The following is a 20,897-nucleotide window of genomic DNA, read 5'->3' on the forward strand; positions in this document are numbered from 1 at the left end:
GTACTAATATGGGGCCCTGCAGTAACAATAACGATACTGCAGTATTAATAGAGGTCCTGCATTATCAGTACTAATACTAATAGGGGTCTGGCAGTACCAATACTGCAGTATTTCTTGAGAAGGGGCATTATCAGTAATTCCAGTAGTAACAGAGGGCCCAGCAGTACCAATGCTGCAGTATTAAGAGATGTGTGACATTACTAGTAATTCCAGTACTAACAGTACCAGTACTCAATACTAATGAGAGTCAGAAAGTCTAACAATGAATAGTGCAGTACAGGTATGGGATCCATTATCCACAAACCCATTATTCAGAAAGGTCAGAATTACAGAAAGTCCGTCTCTCATAGACTCCATTTTATTCAAATAATCCAAATGATTTCCTTTTTCTGTGTAATAATAAAACAGTAACTTGTACTTGATCCCAACTAAGATATAATTAATCCTTATTGGAAGCAAAACCAGCCTATTGGGTTTATTTTATGTTTATATGATTTTCTAGTAGACTTAAGATATGAAGATCCAAATTACAGAAAGATCCGTTATCTGGACAAGCCCAGGTCCCTAGCTTTCTGGATAACAGGTCCCATAGCTGTAGTAGTTAGACATGGAATTGAAAAGCAGTATTAGTGTAGTGGAGTTTGGTAGTGGCCTGGCAGTATCACTATATATATATATTTTCTACTAATATTACAATACAGTCAAACCTCACGTTTACATTTTTTTGTGGTTTGACCAATTGATAGTGTTACGGCTGTTTTTCCCTGACGTTACATAAAGTCGTGTCCTGATGTTTCCAAAAACCGTTATTTGTCCTGAGTGAATGTTCTTATTGGTGGAATGAGGGGGATTAAAGACTGGCTGGATATAGTCTGTATATAGTCACATGAATGCCTCCCATAGTGTAACATCACTACTGCAATGGAACTATTGTACACGTACGGGACCTCTTATACACAATGCTCGGGACCTGCCATTTTATGCATAACAGATCTTTCTGTAATTTGGATCTCCAGGTCTACTAGAAAATCATATAAACATGAAATAAAGCCAATAGGCTGGTTTTGCCTCCAATAAGGATTAATTATATCTTAGTTGGGATCAAGTACAAGCGACTGTTTTATTATTACACAGAAAAAGGAAATCTGATTTAAAAATTTGGTTTATTTCATTTGAATGGAGAAAACCTTTCTGGAATTCAGAGCTTTTTGGATAACGGGTTTCCTGATAAATGGTCCTATACCTGTTTTATAAAGGAAAACTTACTCCTCTGTTTCAGTACTTAAAGAATATGTTTTTTTTTTAATCACATTTCCGTGATTTGACATTTGTTTTTTTTCTGCTTCCCTGAAATATATAATATGGGGGTTGTGCTGTATCAATAGATAACTGGCCGGGCAGTAGTTCTGATACTGAAAACAAATGGGGCGGTATGAATAATAATACTCCACTGGTAATGAATGTAGGTGGGGGTGCTATCAGTACTAACACCATGAATACTGCAGTACTTACGACTAGTCATTCTTCCTGTACAGTGAGTTTCCTATAGACACTTCATTACTCACAGTATCAATCGTACCCCCCTCTCCCAAGCTGTGACTGCGCTACTGTTGCTGTGCTCTCCTTTCTATCCTTTTACTCCGGACATTATTTAAAGTATAGGGGGTTCTGAGCATTGTACATTCCCTGCCCCCGGGGGTCTACTCTACAAAAAAAAACTGAATGTGCTAATATTTGGGGCACAACTTGGCCCTTTGTTTCCCTGACGCAGACTGCGCCACTGGCTACTTACCTCCCAGGCACTTCATTTTGTACTGTCACTGTTATTTAACTCTTGTTTTGCACCCTTTAATTATCTGCCCATGACTGTACCCTTGGAACTATAGCAGGGGGGCACCCCAATGTTTCTATATATCTGTAACCTTGTTATGAGCTAAGGGGCCCAGTCTGAAGGCCAGTTAGGGGCAGATTTGGGGTGAGTGCTTATTTGTGCCCTGGGTACCCCTGGAACTATAGCAGGGTGACACCCCAATGTTTCTATATATCTGTAACCTTGTTATGAGCTAAGGGGGCCCAGTCTGAAGGTCAGTTAGGGGGAGATTTGGGGTGAGTGCTTATTTGTACCCTGGGTACCCCTGGAACTATAGCAGGGTGACTGTTACCCCAATGTTTCTATATATCTGTAACCTTGTTATGAGCTAAGGGGGCCCAGTCTGAAGGTCAGTTAGGGGGAGATTTGGGGTGAGTGCTTATTTGTACCCTGGGTACCCCTGGAACTATAGCAGGGTGACACCCCAATGTTTCTATATATCTGTAACCTTGTTATGAGCTAAGGGGCCCCAGTCTGAAGGCCAGTTAGGGGGAGATTTGGGGTGAGTGCTTATTTGTACCCTGGGTACCCCTGGAACTATAGCAGGATGACTGTTACCCCAATGTTTCTATATATCTGTAACCTTGTTATGAGCTAAGGGGGCCCAGCCTAAAGGCCAGTTAGGGGGAGATTTGGGGTGATACTTATTTGTGCCCCTTGTACCCCTGGAACCATAGCAGGGTGACACCCCAATGTTTCTATATATCTGTAACCTTGTTATGAGCTAAGGGGGCCCAGTCTGGAGGTCAGTTAGGGGGAGATTTGGGGTGAGTGCTTATTTGTACCCTGGGTACCCCTGGAACTATAGCAGGGTGACACCCCAATGTTTCTATATATCTGTAACCTTGTTATGAGCTAAGGGGGCCAGTCTGAAGGTCAGTTAGGGGGAGATTTGGGGTGAGTGCTTATTTGTACCCTGGGTACCCCTGGAACTATAGCAGGATGACTGTTACCCCAATGTTTCTATATATCTGTAACCTTGTTATGAGCTAAGGGGGCCCAGTCTGAAGGTCAGTTAGGGGAGATTTGGGGTGAGTGCTTATTTGTACCCTGGGTACCCCTGGAACTATAGCAGGGTGACACCCCAATGTTTCTATATATCTGTAACCTTGTTATGAGCTAAGGGGGCCCAGTCTGAAGGCCAGTTAGGGGGAGATTTGGGGTGAGTGCGTATTTGTGCCCTGGGTACCCCTGGAACTATAGCAGGATGACTGTTACCCCAATGTTTCTATATATCTGTAACCTTGTTATGAGCTAAGGGGGCCCAGTCTGAAGGTCAGTTAGGGGGAGATTTGGGGTGAGTGTTTATTTGTACCCTGGGTACCCCTGGAACTATAGCAGGGTGACACCCCAATGTTTCTATATATCTGTAACCTTGTTATGAGCTAAGGGGCCCCAGTCTGAAGGCCAGTTAGGGGGAGATTTGGGGTGAGTGCTTATTTGTACCCTGGGTACCCCTGGAACTATAACAAAATGACTGTTACCCCAATGTTTCTATATATCTGTAACCTTGTTATGAGCTAAGGGGGCCCAGCCTAAAGGCCAGTTAGGGGGAGATTTGGGGTGATGCTTATTTGTGCCCCTTGTACCCCTGGAACCATAGCAGGGTGACACCCCAATGTTTCTATATATCTGTAACCTTGTTATGAGCTAAGGGGGCCCAGTCTGGAGGTCAGTTAGGGGGAGATTTGGGGTGAGTGCTTATTTGTACCCTGGGTACCCCTGGAACTATAGCAGGGTGACACCCCAATGTTTCTATATATCTGTAACCTTGTTATGAGCTAAGGGGGCCCAGTCTGAAGGTCAGTTAGGGGGAGATTTGGGGTGAGTGCTTATTTGTACCCTGGGTACCCCTGGAACTATAGCAGGATGACTGTTACCCCAATGTTTCTATATATCTGTAACCTTGTTATGAGCTAAGGGGGCCCAGTCTGAAGGTCAGTTAGGGGGAGATTTGGGGTGAGTGTTTATTTGTACCCTGGGTACCCCTGGAACTATAGCAGGATGACACCCTAATGGTTCTATATATCTGTAACCTTGTTATGAGCTAAGGGGGCCCAGTCTGAAGGCCAGTTAGGGGGAGATTTGGGGTGAGTGTTTATTTGTACCCTGGGTACCCCTGGAGCTATAGCAGGGTGACACCCCAATGTTTCTATATATCTGTAACCTTGTTATGAGCTAAGGGGGCCCAGTCTGAAGGCCAGTTAGGGGGAGATTTGGGGTGAGTGCTTATTTGTACCCTGGGTACCCCTGGAACTATATATAATTGTGAGCTAAGGAGTTCCAGACAGTTTATCACTAATTTAGGCAGCAATATCACCTGCAGCGGTTTCCTAATAGGTTTGTAATGAGCCTTTAGCGCTCCAGCACCTGCACCACTAACATTGCTGAACTGGAAAACAGCACATGACTAGTAGTCTGATATAGGTCACAGTATTGTCGTTCATCTGTCACATGTGCAGTGTGTAATTATTGTATCAGGCTGCAAGAAAACCATGTTCTGTACACTCAGCACCTTAATATTAGTTTAGTTTTGTAAATGATCTGATCTCTGAGTAAATTTGCCTCTCTTCCTGCAGGTGATACCTATGTCCGAGCAAACGATGCACAATGTCTATAGGGCTCCTGGCTTCCATCTGCGCAGGATTGGGCGCCGGGGGTCACAGCCTGATGCTTTAAATTATATACAGTAAGTTCAGCTTATTTTGTTATCTCCCTGTACAGGCCATGCAATGTAGGGGCTACGTGTTTCACACTTCTTCCTATGGTGGGAATGTTACACATTTCTGCATGGGGGATTTCTCTGTCTCTCTGGGGACAGTAAACAGGGGATAAGTGACATTTTGCCTCTTTGAAGCAGGGTGCATTGGTTCAACAACAACAACTACACATAACTAAAAGGGCAGGCATATTTATCAATGTTGAGCCACAGCTAAGATGTATAAAAAACCCACAAAAAGATTTCTGCATCACCCCACATCTTAACATCTCAATCCTTGACTTGTAGCTTTTTGAAGCCAGTTACCCTGATTGGGAGGAACAGAAACGTAGTGGATCATTTTGCCACAGCACAGGACTCTTATGGAAGACGTTATATTTCGAGGGTTCATGCCCGTGTCATCTGTACATCAATCCCCATGAGCTTCAAGCTGCTGGATTCCAGCCTCACTGGGGTGTATGTGAATGATGTGCGCATTGAAGGTAGGTGTGCATGGGGGCAACAGAAGGGCCGGTGATGTCCAGCTGTGATTATGAATAAAGTGTAATAGAAGGGTCCAGTGATGTCTGCCTGTGAGTAGGAATAAAGTGTAATAAAAGGGTCCAGTGATGTCCGGATGTGAGTAGGAATAAAGTGTAACAGAAGGGCCCTGTGATGTCCGGATGTGAGTAGGAATAAAGTGTAATAGAAGGGTCCAGTGATGTCTGGATGTGAATCAGAATAAAGTGTAATAGAAGGGCCCTGTTATGTCCACATGTGAGTAGGAATAAAGTGTAATAGAAGGGTCCAGTGATGTCCGGATGTGAGTCAGAATAAAGTGTAATAGAAGGGCCCTGTTATGTCCACATGTGAGTAGGAATAAAGTGTAACAGAAGGGCCCAGTGATGTCCGGCTGTGAGTAGGAATAAAGTGTAACAGAAGGGCCCTGTGATGTCCACATGTGAGTAGGAATAAAGTGTAACAGAAGGGCCCAGTGATGTCCGGCTGTGATTATGAATAAAGTGTAATAGAAGGGACCAGTGATGTCTGCCTGTGAGTAGGAATAAAGTGTAATAAAAGGGTCCAGTGATGTCCGGATGTGAGTAGGAATAAAGTGTAATAGAAGGGTCCAGTGATGTCCGGATGTGAGTAGGAATAAAGTGTAACAGAAGGGCCCAGTGATGTCCGGCTGTGATTATGAATAAAGTGTAATAGAAGGGCCCAGTGATGTCCGGCTGTGATTATGAATAAAGTGTAATAGAAGGGACCAGTGATGTCCGGCTGTGAGTAGGAATAAAGTGTAATAAAAGGGTCCAGTGATGTCCGGATGTGAGTAGGAATAAAGTGTAACAGAAGGGCCCAGTGATGTCCGGATGTGAGTAGGAATAAAGTGTAACAGAAGGGCCCAGTGATGTCCGGCTGTGATTATGAATAAAGTGTAATAGAAGGGACCAGTGATGTCCGGCTGTGAGTAGGAATAAAGTGTAATAAAAGGGTCCAGTGATGTCCGGATGTGAGTAGGAATAAAGTGTAACAGAAGGGCCCTGTGATGTCTGCCTGTGAGTAGGAATAAAGTGTAACAGAAGGGCCCTGTGATGTCTGCCTGTGAGTAGGAATAAAGTGTAACAGAAGGGCCCAGTGATGTCCGGCTGTGAGTAGGAATAAGATACATCAATGATTACAAACTGCCTTTTGCCATTACAGCTGAGCACTTTCTACATGAAGGAGACACAGTCACATTTGGACACCCAGAAGGTGCCAATATCTGCCCTGGCACCAGAGCACGTCAGCCTAACTCAGAACTCTACTTTCTGGTAGGTTAATTGGTTAACTTCCTGTTGTTGGTTATATTGTGTGAATGTGGCTCTGAATATTCATAATGTCATGTAAAACACATGCTCCTGTCTGTGTGAAATACATTTCAGTGCTTGAAACTAAATAGACTGGGCTCAAATCTCTGCTGTTATATTACATTGCTCTTTATATTAGTTTTGTATGAAACTAGAAGGGTCATTATGAAAACATCCATAAGCACAGACATAGATGGCAACACCCTGGCTTCCTGGATTATTAGTCACACTTCCTTACACAGCTACCAACAAACTATCTGGGATTTGGGCCTGATTGTTCTAGAATGGCTTCTGTGCCCAAGATAACAACCATATGAGTGTCTAGCTACAAGGTCGGGAAAGGCCACAAACCTGCGCACGTTTCTCAGCCAGGCTACAGATGGAGCATTGCAAGTGTGGCAGCAGCACAGACACATATACATAAATGGAGCCAGTGTATGGCAATCACAGTGCTGGGAAATTTTATGGAAATTCTCCTTTCCACATCTATCATCCCTTTGATAGATATGGAGGGTGAGAAGCAACTAATAGAATCCAAAGATCATATTTGTGACTTGAACCCCACATCTAGATGCCCTGTGTGACAAGGGAGAATATATATCAAGTAGAATGGTCTACACTGGCACTGAATTGTTAGTTTTTTTGGTTTTATTGTAAGCATTTTGCTATATTGAGCTTCTCTCTTTGTGGCACTGTTATTATTACTGGTATTTCTACGGTAACTTACTCTTTAATCTGCATAGTTAGAACCCACATCCTAAGACTTTGAACCGTTAATATATCACTATAGAATTAATCAACACATTTGCCATCATTAGGTAGGGAGGGAGGTAGTGCAGGGAGTGGGTGCGGCTGAGTAGTAAAGTAACTTGTCTTTGCTCTTCTGCTTTACAGTTTGAACATTGCCACTGCACAATGGAACAGTTGTCTTCCGATGGCTCTCCTGAGGTATTCACAGTTCAGCCTCAACTCTTCATGGATTTGGCTTTCTTTATGCGAGTGATTTTGCATATGGGTTATAGCTTGCATCAAGTCTTTTATGTTTAGGGCTTCAATAATATGGGAATATCCCCGTTTTGGATTCAGTTTGGGCTAAAAAGATTGTCATGCTGATATAAAAAATGTTTAGCAGATTCGGGGAGATTTATTCGCCTCGCGACTAATCGCCTCTTCTGCGGGGCGACAATCTCCACGAGGGAACTTCGGGCGACTTCAGAAATCGAAGCGTCGCGAGTGCATTGGCGCTGGTGTTTTGTCATTATAGCAGGGGGAAGGCAGTTCGGGGAAGAGGTGATTAGTCGCCAGGCGACTAAATCTCTCCGAGTCTGCCCGTGTGCTTGAACCCTTACCCAGGGTATAACATGAACACAAAGTAGACTTTCACAGAATGCAGGGTACTGGCTGTGTCTCTATTGGCCCTCCTGTCAGTGCAGACGTTAGGGTTTTGTCTTCATTCACCTCTGGAAGCAGGTCAGAAAACGAATTACTCCTGGTCCCTCCCTCTGGTTATAACAGCTGGCTCCACCTTATTCCCTTCTGCCTCAGAGGTATGAAGGACAGATACCAAATCTTTTATTTTATTTTTCTTTTATTATTCCTCAGACTCTTCAATCACAGGATTACAAACGGCACAAAAGGGACACGCAGAGCTGTCCTTAGGTGCAAATTTACCACAAGGTTATCCTTGGATACACTCTCTTGACAGAGATACTCAACTGTACCTCACATTACCCAGTTACACGCAGAGCTGTTGCTTTAGGGCTGGATTTTAGTGGGCTCTTAAAGGGAAACGCAGAGCTGTTCACGGCTGAAAGACCCTTCTAAGTGAGCATGGAGCACACAGAGCTGCTTCACACTTAGCCAGCCACAGTCTCCTATAACAACTCAGACAGCCATTCTGCTTTCTAGCACAGAAATCACAGTTTGGAATAATTACTGACTGTAGCCATGGTAAGCGGTAACCATCAGGTGCAACTATTGCTTACAGGAACACACTTCCACTTGGGAGCGTAAGAACTGGCAGGTTGCTAGGCAACGGTTTCCGCCATTCCTTCACGCCTATTCCTATCTACAAGGCGCGTCAGTGTCATCAGCGGTTGCCTCCACAGTTAGTTTGCAAGCTCACGATGTGGTAACTGCGCACTTGCCAGAGCTTCACACATCTCCCAAGCACGGGGCACCTACTCAGACCAGTGTATAGCTGACTTATTACGATCCGTAAGTGTGTTCTGATGAGGGGGGCAAACCCACATTGAACGCATTGACAACAGGACGCTCCTTAGGCGATCCTATTTACATAGTACATCACATTAATGGTATGCCTATGTTTCACTAGGTTTTACTGAACCTAACCTCACCATGGAGGAAACTGATTCCCTTAAGTATCTCAGAGACGAAATACAATCAACTAAAAAGAAAAGACCTGAAAAGCTACCCAAATGTAAAAAATGCAAACATTCATTAAAACAGAGAGAAACTATTGCTCAGACTGCAAACCTCCCACAAACATTGAGGACAGGCTGGAAACACCTGTACTCTCACCACAACCTGCCCAGCCTTAGACATCAGAGGGACCAGGTTCAATACCCACTATACAAGAGCCACCTCACATACCCATTCTACATCACATACCCCTCCACAGGGCATAGTAGATAATTCCATTCCTTTACCTTGGGGTCAAGATTCAGCGCTACATTCAGGATCAGCACAAGTCCCTAATCAAGTGGGGGAATTTTTGCAATGGATTATGAACACGGTTCAACCAAAACAAACACACACATTACGGGATAACAAAAAGTGAAAAACACCAATTCCACAACTTCCTTCCTCTAAGTCAGAAGAAGGGTTAGCCTCAGACCTTGAAGAGGAGGACATACCCGTATTACATTCTGACCAATCCGAACAGGCACTCTCATTGTCGGATACTGATTCAGAGAACTACATCACTCTCTCAGCAAACCCTGAGATAACCAAAAAATTACTCATAGAAATGTTACAAACTCTAGAGATAAGAGATGAAACAATAGCTCTATCACAAGCAGATAGGCTGTTAGGGGTGCAAAAGAAATCAAAACAAACATTTCCAATTTTCAATTCTATTACCCAAGCAATTGAAACTGAATGGTCTCAGCCTGACAGGTGTATTGCCCTCACTCAGAGGTTTTTCAAGATCTACCCGGTGCCAGAGGACCATCAAAAGAAATGGGATAAAGCACCTAGGGTAGACACCGCAGTTGCCCTGTTATCCAGACAGACAGCATTGCCCACAGAGGAAGCGGCATTCAAAGACCCATTAGACCGGCGCATAGAGTAAAATTTTAAGAGATCTTATATTCAAGCAGCAGCAATACTACACCCAGTAGCAGCGTCCGCAGGCTTAGCCCGTACTGCAAAACACTGGGCACAAGAGCTTGCATGCCAACCACCATCATCTCGACAACATCTCAGTACAGAAGTACAAAGCCTAACCACTACATTAGCCTTCTTAGCTGATGTAGCCATGGAAGTAGTCAAACTAGCAGCTAAAACCTACACCGTGGTAGCAAGACGTGCTCTCTGGCTCTGACATTGGTCAAAGCCTCAAAATTAAGACGATCACTGAAGTTTAAAGGAGATTCTTTATTCGGCCAGACCTAAAGCAAATCATTGCAGAGGTCACAGGGGGCAAGAGCACCTTTTTACCCACTGGAAAGAGGCAAAGATTGGACACGCCTAACAGATTCTCAAATACGCAAAACTGGAATTTACAAAGCAGACCATATGCTCCTTTCGCTCTGCGTTCCAGTCAAACTAAACAGACCAAAGCAACAAACGCACCAGGCCGACCTGGCACCAACAGGCCCGAAAAAACAAAAAGACAAACACTAATAAACACAGCTATGCCTGACATGGCAGAGATGAACAGATCGCAACTAGTGGGGGGTCAGACTTCAGCACTACCTAGGAGAATGGCAAACACACGTAACAGATACCTGGGTTCTGTCAATAATTCAACACAGGTACAGGATACCCTCTTACCCTCACCTACCACCAAGGAGGTTCTTTCCCTCCGCTACCGCCCTACACAGAGAACATCTTTTGCAACAAACAGTCAATACCCTCCTACATACCGGAGTCATAGAAAAAGTCCCAGACAACTAAATATTCAGGGGCTTTTGCTCAAACCTTTTCCTCGTGCTGAAAAAAGAGGGAAAATTCAGGCCAGTCCTCAATCTGAAACCACTCAATCCCTTGGTCACCAACCAAAAATTCAAAATGGAATCAATCCGGACAGTAATTGCAGCCATGGAATCGAACATTCAGTATACTTACAGGACACGTACATACACATGCCCATTTACCCCGAATCCCGGAAGTTTCTACGATTTGCCATCAAAGATTGTCATTTTCAATTTACAGCATTGCCCTTTGGGCTTTGCACTGCTCCACATGTATTCACCAAAATCCTGAACCGAATAGTAGCGTATCTAAGGTCCCTGGGGTTACACGTTATTCCGTACTTAGACAATCTCTTGATAAAAGCATCTACAATGACAAGCAACAAAAGACACCCAGACCTACATACAAGTACTAACTCAACACGGCTGGCTAATCAACCATCGCAAAAGCTCACTCATCCCCAGTCAAATCTGTTTCTAGGACTCCAGTTAGACTCACTGAAGCAGAAAGTGTTCTTACCACCAGACAAAGGTCTCAGGATAGTGACTACAACCCAAGCATTCTTAGTTGCAGCGACAGTCTCATCAGAAGACTGTCTAAGCCTTCTGGCATTCATGGTCTCCGCCTTGGAGGCCATCCCGTTTGCCAGATTTCAAATCAGGCCCCTATAACACAACTTTTTAAACCAATGGAACAAGGATCAGAAAGATCTCCAACAACTGATAACCATACACCAGAGAAAGTCTGGCTTGTTGGACAATACCAAACAACCTGGCCCAGGGTCGCAGCTGGGCCCAGTCCCCTGGGAGATTCTCACCACATACGCAAGCCTCAGAGGCAGTGGTGTGGTATACCACAATCACACACTGCAGGGACTGTGGTCTCCAGCAGAGAACATATTTCCCATCAGTATCTTAGAACTAAGGGCGATTGCCCTGGCACTGGAGGGATGGTCTACACTGCTGAGAAACCATCCAGTCAGAGTGCATTGGACAATACCACAGCAGTGGCATATATCCACAAGCAGGGAGGGACACGCAGCAGATTGGCCATGAACGAAGTGTCTCGAATTCTCAAATGGGAAGAGCAGTCCGTACCAACGATATTCATTGCGGGAGTACAGAACTGTGAAGCGGACTACTTGAGCAGAACAACAATCGACAATCGGAGAGTGGTCCTTAAACAACTAGGTGTTCCTACAAATAACACACAAGTGGGGGATGCCGGAGGTGGACATGCTAGCGTCCAAACACAATTACAAGGTCCCATGCTATTGCGCAAAAACGAAGGACGCACAAGCAGCTTTCATAGACGCACGCCTCATCACGCCTTGGAACTTCCGGATGGTATATGCATTTCCGCCACTCCCCATACTACCCAGAATAATCAAAAAGATCAAATTCAGCAACACAACTACAATTATTATAATAGTACCAGACGGGCCCAACAGAGTGTGGTACACACACCTCATTCAATTGTCAGTTTCAAAACCCTAGCGACTACCTCAGAGACTCGACCTCACTCAAGGTCCTCTCAAGCATCCAAATATAGCCATGCTCCGTTTGACGGCCTGGCTCTTGAGGCCAGCTGGTGGACCCAACACGGGTTTTCACAGAGTGCAATAGAAATCTTACTTGAGGCAAGTAAATCATCCATAAAACATACCACAGGGTATGGCGTACTTTTCTCACCTGGTGTGACCTATACAACATCAATTGGCAGACTGCATCAAACCGTTCGATAATCAATTTTTTGACTGAAGGTTTTTAAAAAGTTCTTAGCCTATGCACACTAAAGACCACTCTCGACATGCAACCTAAAATGGCTATCTCTCCAATTTACCTTCCTCATAGCTATAACGTCTGCCAGACGAGTGTCAGAAATTGCTGCCCTCTACTGCAAGGAACCATGGCTCACTATCCACCAGAATAAGGCTGTACTCTGAACAATTCCAGGGTTTCTCCCTAAAGTGCTGTCAGAACTGAAAATGAACCAAGACATTATTTTGCCATAATTTTGTCCAACACCTACAAACGCAAAAGAGAATCTACTATACAGATTGGATGTAGTTAGAGCACTCAGACTATACCTAAAGCGATCAGTGGCCTACCTTCAATCTGACAATTTTCTGGTTTCCTTTGCCCGTACACACAAGGGTAGAGCAGTTTCTAAGAGAACCATTGCACGTTGGCTGGTAGAGACCATTCATACAGCTTATGACCATAAAGGTCCAGACAATTCGCAGTTAAGGCTTATTCCAGCTGTTATAACCAGGGGGAGGGACCAGGAGTATCAGTTTTCTGTCTTACCTCCAGAGGTGAATGAAGACAAAACCCTGACGTCGGCACTGACAGTTCGGGCCTACGAGAAAAGGATTTTCCGGTGAGTACAAAATCTCCTTTTTTTAAGACGAGGAGAAAAAAAGGCCTAGACCCTACATAATATTAACACTGAGTAGACATACAGAATTCAACTGTATAACAGTAACACAGACTAGACTTACACAACCCAGGAGTGTCAGGGAGGAGAAGCATTGTATAATAAATAATGTAAAATAGAAATATTTAAAGTGTCAGAAACCCCATGTTCAGGAATCAATGTGTAGACATTTACAATGATTATTCCTTCTATTTAGGGGGTCTATGATTCACAATTTGTCTTATTTTTTATTTATAGATGCAGGAATTTGCAGTATCTCCATCTCTGAATCTAACAGAAGCTAATATGCATGCCCAAGTGGACAATGGAATGACTACTGAAAGCAATATCTCTCGATCTCCAACCTGCACCTCACATCCCAGAAATGTTTTTGAAGAGCAAAAAGAGGAAGCTGAGCCATCTATAAGCATGGGTGCTCCTAATTATCATTCAAGCCCTCCTGAATATACCAGCATAGAGTCCATCATGGACAGGAGCATGATTGAACCAAGTTCCAAGGAGACTTCTAATATATCCTTGCATTCCAGCAAGTCATGGGATTCAGATGAAGAAGGCTCTTACCAGTCAGAAGAAGGAAACACTTTGAAAAGAAAATGCTCTGCACAAGTTCCAGAGTTCTCTGTCACTGATCCTTACTGTGAGATTGGTGCCAATGATTCATCCTGTGATGGTATAGAGTCTGAATATGGAGATGTAACATCACCTTGCCATTTATTACAACACAGAGAGGATGAGTTTTGTGAGAAACAAGACGATGAGAGAATTGAAAACCAAAGTGTTGTTAAATGTGATGCTTCTCCAAGGGTCTGGCCAGAGAGTGATAAATCTTTGTCAGTGTATGCCACCAGTGAACACACTGCTGATACTAGTGATAGCCCAGTGGCTCACATGTTGCTCCAATTGGACACAAACAAAGAAAACCAGGCAACAGGGTGTATCTCTGCTTCTGTATGTTTGGTATCCAGTGAAAAACCCCTCCAAGCTCAGGTCATATCGTTTGAAAAAAGCAAAGAATCTTGCTGCACAGAAAAATCTCTTCATAAATATAAAGACAGCCCTCCACTGCCTACATGTAACTTATCATCAATGATTAAAGAAGATGTTGAGTTAAATAAAAGACACAAAAATGCAGAAATAGCTAATTCTGGATCTGTAAGCCCAGCGGTTATTCCTTTAAGGACAGTGATGTCCAGTGAGCCCTGCACTGTAGTAAAGGAGCCTCAGGACAAAACCACAGGGGAACACATTGAATTTGTGTCAATTGATGATTCTGTATCTAGAGAAGCTGAAGACTTGAATCTCTGTAGTGCTGTTGGAAAATCCATAGATAAAAAACAAATGCAGATGGATCCGTGTGAACAGGCAGTAATGCATATGGAAAGTAATGGATCTGAAAATAAGCTGTCAATAGGTCAGGCCGAATGCGGAGAGAATAGAGTTCCTAATGAATCACTAGGTGTCTGTCATTCCCGCAATGTCAAGGAAGCAGTCCCACCAAGGGAGAACGACTCAGCTATGGTTATGAGAGAGACACGTTGTGGGTCTGGCAGTCCTCCTTCATTACAATTAGTTCAATGTAGGGAAGAGGGGCCTTTACAGGCTACTGCCAATGTTCTACTGCAGAAAGATACAAATGAAAAAGCAGAAAGAGATGTAAAGGTGGAACAAATTAACCTTAATGGTGTATACAACTCGGCGACTAACAATAATGATGAGCTTTACACACTTAACGATCCTCAGACAGGTATTCTGCTTTCAGAGCAAAAACAACAACATAAGAAGCCGTCTGACGGACACACTGAGGAACATTCATTTGATTTCCAGATTGTGAATGTTTGTAGTTTGTCTCCTTCCATTAAATTACAGACCCTGGACCAGAACAACGGCTCGACCAAATCTATCGGCAGTGAGAATGTTTGTGTGGGTTCCACTGAGGATAAGTTCATAGGAGGCCAAGATTTGGTTGAGGCAAGAAATTGTGGAAAGATGGTGGACACAGATAAACAAGTGTGTGTTTTATCCCAAGACTCTAATACAATGCGTGTTCAGAATAGTGAGACGGTGACTTGTCCACATGATATTGCTGCCGATCCATTACACACAATTGGCAGCGGAGGATATAACTTGGTACCAGCATCTGTGCAAGATTCTTCTTTTCCTGAGCCCATTGCCTCTTCAGATTTACATAATGACATGGAAGGAGACAATAGGAATTCACTTGGGCTGAAGCGATGTTTCCATGACACAGGAAGCAGATTATCTTCCGAGAAGGAAGTACCCCCAAAAAAGTGTCGAACGTGGCATGAGGAGTCACATGAGACATCTGCCATTGGTGCTCATGGAGCAAATATTGGGAACATTCTCCAGCAATTTATTACAGCCCACCAGACAGTGAGACAGGCAGATAGCAGGGAAGTAACTGCTTGTGCACAGAATCAACACTTGATTGCCCAAATCACTTGTAACTTTTTTAAAAGTCTGGAAACAGTGTGTTTGTCACAAGCACAACCTTTTAGTTTAACACACACTGAGATTCCAGTGGAAGCACAATCAGTCAGTGAAACACTCATGTCTCATTACATTGCAGATGCAACACAATCTGCTCCTTATATTACTGAACAAACACAATCTGTCTTTGTTGCACACTCGGCTTCTCATATTACAGAGGAAACACAGTCAATCAGTTTAACACATACTGCTTCTGACATACTAAAGCAAACACAATTTGTCCGTGTTGCACACACAGTTCCTCATATTACGGATGAAACACAATCTGTCAGTGTTGCACACACAGTTCCTTATATTACAGAAGAAGCACAGTGTGTCAGTGTAGCACACTCAGATAATTTTATTATTGAGGAAAAACAATCTGTCACTGTTGCACACACAGTTTCTCATATTACAGAAGAAGCACAGTGTGTCAGTGTAGCACACATGACTTCTGATACAGATGAAGCACAATCCGTCAGTATGGTACACTTGACTCCTGACATACCAGAGGAAACACAATATATTGCAGATGAAGCACAATCTATCAGTGTAACACATGTGGCTGCTAACACAGATGAAACACTTTCTGTCAGTGTAACAGATATAGCTCACCACATTGCAGAGGAAATCAGTGTCAGTGTTGCACACTTGGATCCTTTAATTACAGATGAAATACAGTCTGTCAGTGTAACACACATGGCTCCTGACACAGATGAAATACAATCTGTCAGTGTAACAGATATAACTCCCGACATTGCAGAGGAAATAAATCCTTTTATTACAGGTGAAACACAATCTGTCTGTGTGGCACACTCAATTCCTAATATTACAGAAAAAGCACAATCTGCCCATGTAGCACACTTGGCTTCTGAAATTCCAGAGGAAATACAACCAGTATCAGATCCTTTTATTGCAGATGAAGCACAATCTATCAGTGTAACAGATCTAGCTCCCGATATTGCAGAGGAAGAAAAATTTGTCAGTGTTGCACATTCAGATCTTTTTATTACAGAGGAAACACAATCTGTCAGTGCTGCACACTTGGATCCTTTAATTACAGATGCAACACAATCTTTCAGTGTAACACCCATTGTTCCAAATGCAGAAGAAGTAGAATCTGTCAGTGTAACAGATATAGCTCCTGACATTGCAGAGGAAATAAATCCTTTTATTACAGATGGAACACAATCTGTCTGTGTGGCACACTCAATTCCTAATATTACAAAAGAAGCACAATCTGTCCGTGTAGCACACTTGGATCCTTTAATTACAGAAGAAGCACAATCTGTCTGTGTAGCACACTTGGATCCTTTAATTACAGAAGAAGCACAATCTGTCTGTGTAGCACACTTGGCTTCTGACATTCCAGAGGAAACACAAGGTGTCAGTGTTGCACACTCAGATGCTTTTATTACAGATGAAAGACAGTCTGTCAGTGTAACACACATAGCTCCTGACACAGATAAAACACAATCTGTCTGTGTAACAGATATAACTCCCGACATTGCAGAGGAAATAAATCCTTTTATTACAGATGAAACACAATCTGTCCATGTAGCACACTCGGTTCATCATATTGCAGAAGAAGCACAATCTGTCCGTGTAGCACACTTGGATCATTTAATTACAGATGAAGCACAATATGCCAGTGTAGAACACTTGGTTTCTGAAATTCCAAAGGAAACACAATCTGACAGTGTTGCACACTCAGATCCCTTTATTGCAGATGAAGCACAATTTATCAGTGTAACACACGTGGCTCCTAACCGAGAGGAAACACAATCCGTCAGTGTAACAGGTATAGCTCCTAATATTGCAGAGGAAGTAAAATCTGTCAGTGTTGCAAACTTGGATCCTTTAATTACAGAAGAAACACAATCTGTCAGTGTAACAGATATGGCTCCTGATATACAGACTGTCAATGTTGCACACTCAGATGTTCCACACTCACATCCTTATATTACAGAGGAAACACAATCTGTCAGTGTTGCACATGTGGATCCTTTAATTAAAAATGGAATACAATCCGTCAGTGTAACACCCATTGATCTGAACACAGAGAAAGCACAAGATCTAGCTCCCGACATTGCAGAGGAAATAAATCCTTTTATTACAGATGGAACACAATCTGTCTGTGTGGCACACTCAATTCCTTATATTACAGAAGAAGCACAATCTGCCCTTGTAGCAGACTTGGATCCTTTAATTACAGATGCAACACAATCTATCAGTGTAGCACACTTGGCTTCTGACATTCCAGAGGAAACACAACATGTCAGTGTTGCACACTCAGATGCTTTTATTACAGATGAAAGACAGTCTGTCAGTGTAACACACATGGCTCCTAACACAGATACAACACAATCTGTCAGTGTAACAGATATAACTCCCGACATTGCAGAGGAAATAAATCCTTTTATTAAAGATGAAACACAATCTGTCCGTGTAACACACTCGGTTCCTCGTATTACAGAAGAAGCACACTCTGTCCTTGTAGCACACTTGGATCCTTTAATTACAGATGAAGCACAATATGCCAGTGTATCACTCTTGGATCCTTTAATTACAGATGAAGCACAATATGACAGTGTAGCACTCTTGGATCCTTTAATTACAGATGAAGCACAATATGCCAGTGTAGCACACTTGGCTTCTGAAATTCCAGAGGAAACACAATCTGTCAGTGTTGCACACTCAGATCCTTTTATTGCAGATGAAGCACAATCTATCAGTGTAACACATATGGCTCCTAACCGAGATGAAACACAATCCGTCAGTGTAACAGGTATAGCTCCCAATATTGCAGAGGAAGTAAAATCTGTCAGTGTTGCACACTTGGATCCTTTAATTACAGATGAAATACAATCTGTAACACCCATGGCCCTGAACTCAGAAGAAGCACAATCTGTCAGTCTAACAGAAATGGTTCCTGATATTACAGAGGAGATACAGACTGTCAATGTTGCACACTCAGATCCTTATATTACAGAGCAAACACAATCTGTCAGTGTAACACATACAATTGTTGAATCAATGAAACATGTCCGTGTAATACACACAGCTCCTAATATTGAAGAGGAAAAATCATCTGCCGGTGTTGCACACAGTTCATATGACAGTTCAGAGGATACACAGTCTTTCAGTGTAACAGATACTGACCCTAACATATCTGGTACTGTAATATACACTGCTCCCGACACTACAGAACAAGCACAATCTGTCAGTTTAACACACTTTGCTCCTGACATTGCAGAGAACACACAATCTGTCAGTGTAAAACACATGGCTCCTGACATTGCAAAGAACACACAATCTGTCAGTGTAACACACTCAGCTCCTGACATATCAGAGAACACACAATCTGTCAGTGTAACACACTCAGCTCCTGACATATCAGAGAACACACAATCTGACAGTGTAACACATACAACTGCTGACAATGGGAATACAGTTAGGGCTTGGTACTCCCATATCCGTGAAGAGCACAAGCAGAAGATCTCCTATAACTTGCAACTGTCATCAGGAAACTGTGCCAGTGTGCACCTATCTCCAGATATAACTCGGACCATGGAAAGTGGTGCAAATACAAACCATACAGCTGAGCTCGGTATCCAAGGTATAAATGCCTCAAATTCTTCAACATGTACACTAGGAGTAGCGTCTGAGGTGCCCAGTGTCAGCCATGCAAGCAATAGTGATCAGCCAACGCTGGTCATTGTAGCTGAGACTGATGCTAGTGCTACTGGTTCCTTGGGCTCAAAGAAACAGTCATTTTCAGATTGTGATAATACATTTTCCAGTAAAGGGACAGGGCCCAGGAGCAGTAGCCCAGAAAATATTAACACTAGTGAATGGAGGTGTGTGTCTCCAGACTATAGTCCGCAGGGACACGGCCGCACTGCTCATTCACATCAAGAAGCCTTCAGTAAGGAACTCGGCTTATTGTTGCCGGCAGTGAAGGCGTCTACGGAACCAGTACCCCGGATGATGGCTATCAAGAGCAAGACCACCCATAACTCTCAATGTATTTCTGAATGTAGGCCATGTAATGTTACACCCACAGGAAACAATGTAATGATGGGTGACCTCTCCTCGCCTAGTACCTTTGCCTACCATACTTCTCAAACCCAACCAGTCATTAAAGAAGAAGGTGATGAGTATAACGTAGCCAGTTCTGCAAAAGTCTCCTCTCCAACAGATCAGAGATTCCTTGGCCAAGTTCAGGGTAAGATTTACAAACCTCATGCAGACATTTTAGTGCTTGGTATCTAGTAGCTATATAGCTGTGGATAATGGGTTGGAGGGAAGCAATTTTTGTTATTTATAAAAAGAAAGTGGTGTCAGCCTGGAAACTACAGACCTCAGAGTTTAGTATGTCATAGAATGACCATCTTTCCCCAGCTACAGGATTTTAGATAAAGAATAGCTCATTATGTAGGGCTTCTCTGACAACTGCTAATTTTGGTTATGCTAGTTTGGGTCTAAGGTAAGGCTATATATGGGAAGTGTTGTGCAGATGAAAGCAGTGGCCTGTGTGTTTGACTGAATGGTGGTGAGGTTGATGGTGAGTTAAACCTGAGACACAAAGGAAGAAGATGGTAGAAATATAATACATTCAAATATAGAGAGGTTCTGTTTTAGGTGGCGCTGAAACATCGAGGAGGAGATAACAGAAAGGCAGTCTGTAACTTGGGAAAGGACAGGAGAGAGATCAAGAGTAGACAGGTAGATTTGGGTAATCTGCAATATGGCTCAGAGCACGTAAAAGCTCCCTTCAGTCAGACACTCAAGATGCTAGTGATGATCACACACTAGACAAATGGATTCCTTCTGCCTGAATACTTCATACTAATATACATTGTAATGCTGAGCTGAGGGGACCATGTAAGTTGGGACTTTGCCTGTTTTCTATGGACACTTGAAAGTTCAAAGTTTTTAGCTGGTTTCCAAGTGAAGTTTATTTGGTCATAGCACCTTATGTGACAGTCGGCAAAAAAGAGAATCGCTGCCATTTTGGTCACCCATGCACCATGCCAAATTGGCATGATATGATTTGATCCAAGAACCGTGCAGACCTATAGGACAAGACTGTTGAATATTTATAATTCACAGATATTGGTTGGAGAGCCCTCCTTAGGTTCCCATACTCATTTGATAACTAGGAATAGCAAATAAACAAGGGCCGATCAAGACTTGAAGTCTTGAACATTACATAGAGGTATAAGCATGTTCGTGTCTGCATATTAAGCATGACAGTTCCATCTGATAGATATTAGGATATAGGCTACTACTGGCTCAGTCCATTGACCCAGCCATTCTAAGTCAGACTAGCCCTATGCCATTTTCTCCGAGTTGTTGTGTTGGGCTTACCATGGCTAAGCAATTTCATCAA

General features: G+C 43.1%; 1 protein-coding gene across 4 annotated transcripts in view; it reads left to right on the plus strand.

Annotated features, from left to right (window-relative positions):
• The window catches only part of nuggc.L (nuclear GTPase, germinal center associated L homeolog), an 80,211-nt gene that overhangs the window by 1,018 nt on the left and 58,296 nt on the right, over positions 1-20,897 (plus strand). For 3 of the 4 annotated variants that reach the window (XM_018268385.2, XM_018268384.2, XM_018268386.2), the window contains exons 2-6: positions 4,450-4,559; positions 4,878-5,071; positions 6,273-6,382; positions 7,313-7,366; positions 13,253-19,730. In XM_018268385.2, coding sequence (XP_018123874.1) covers positions 4,459-4,559; positions 4,878-5,071; positions 6,273-6,382; positions 7,313-7,366; positions 13,253-19,730 — 6,937 coding nt within the window. In that variant the 5' untranslated portion in view covers positions 4,450-4,458. The remainder of the gene's footprint in view (positions 1-4,449; positions 4,560-4,877; positions 5,072-6,272; positions 6,383-7,312; positions 7,367-13,252; positions 19,731-20,897) is intronic. The other variant, XM_018268388.2, reaches the window with a different exon arrangement.

This window comes from Xenopus laevis, chromosome 6L, assembly GCF_017654675.1.
Source record: "Xenopus laevis strain J_2021 chromosome 6L, Xenopus_laevis_v10.1, whole genome shotgun sequence".
NCBI classification, from domain to species: Eukaryota; Metazoa; Chordata; class Amphibia; order Anura; family Pipidae; genus Xenopus; species Xenopus laevis.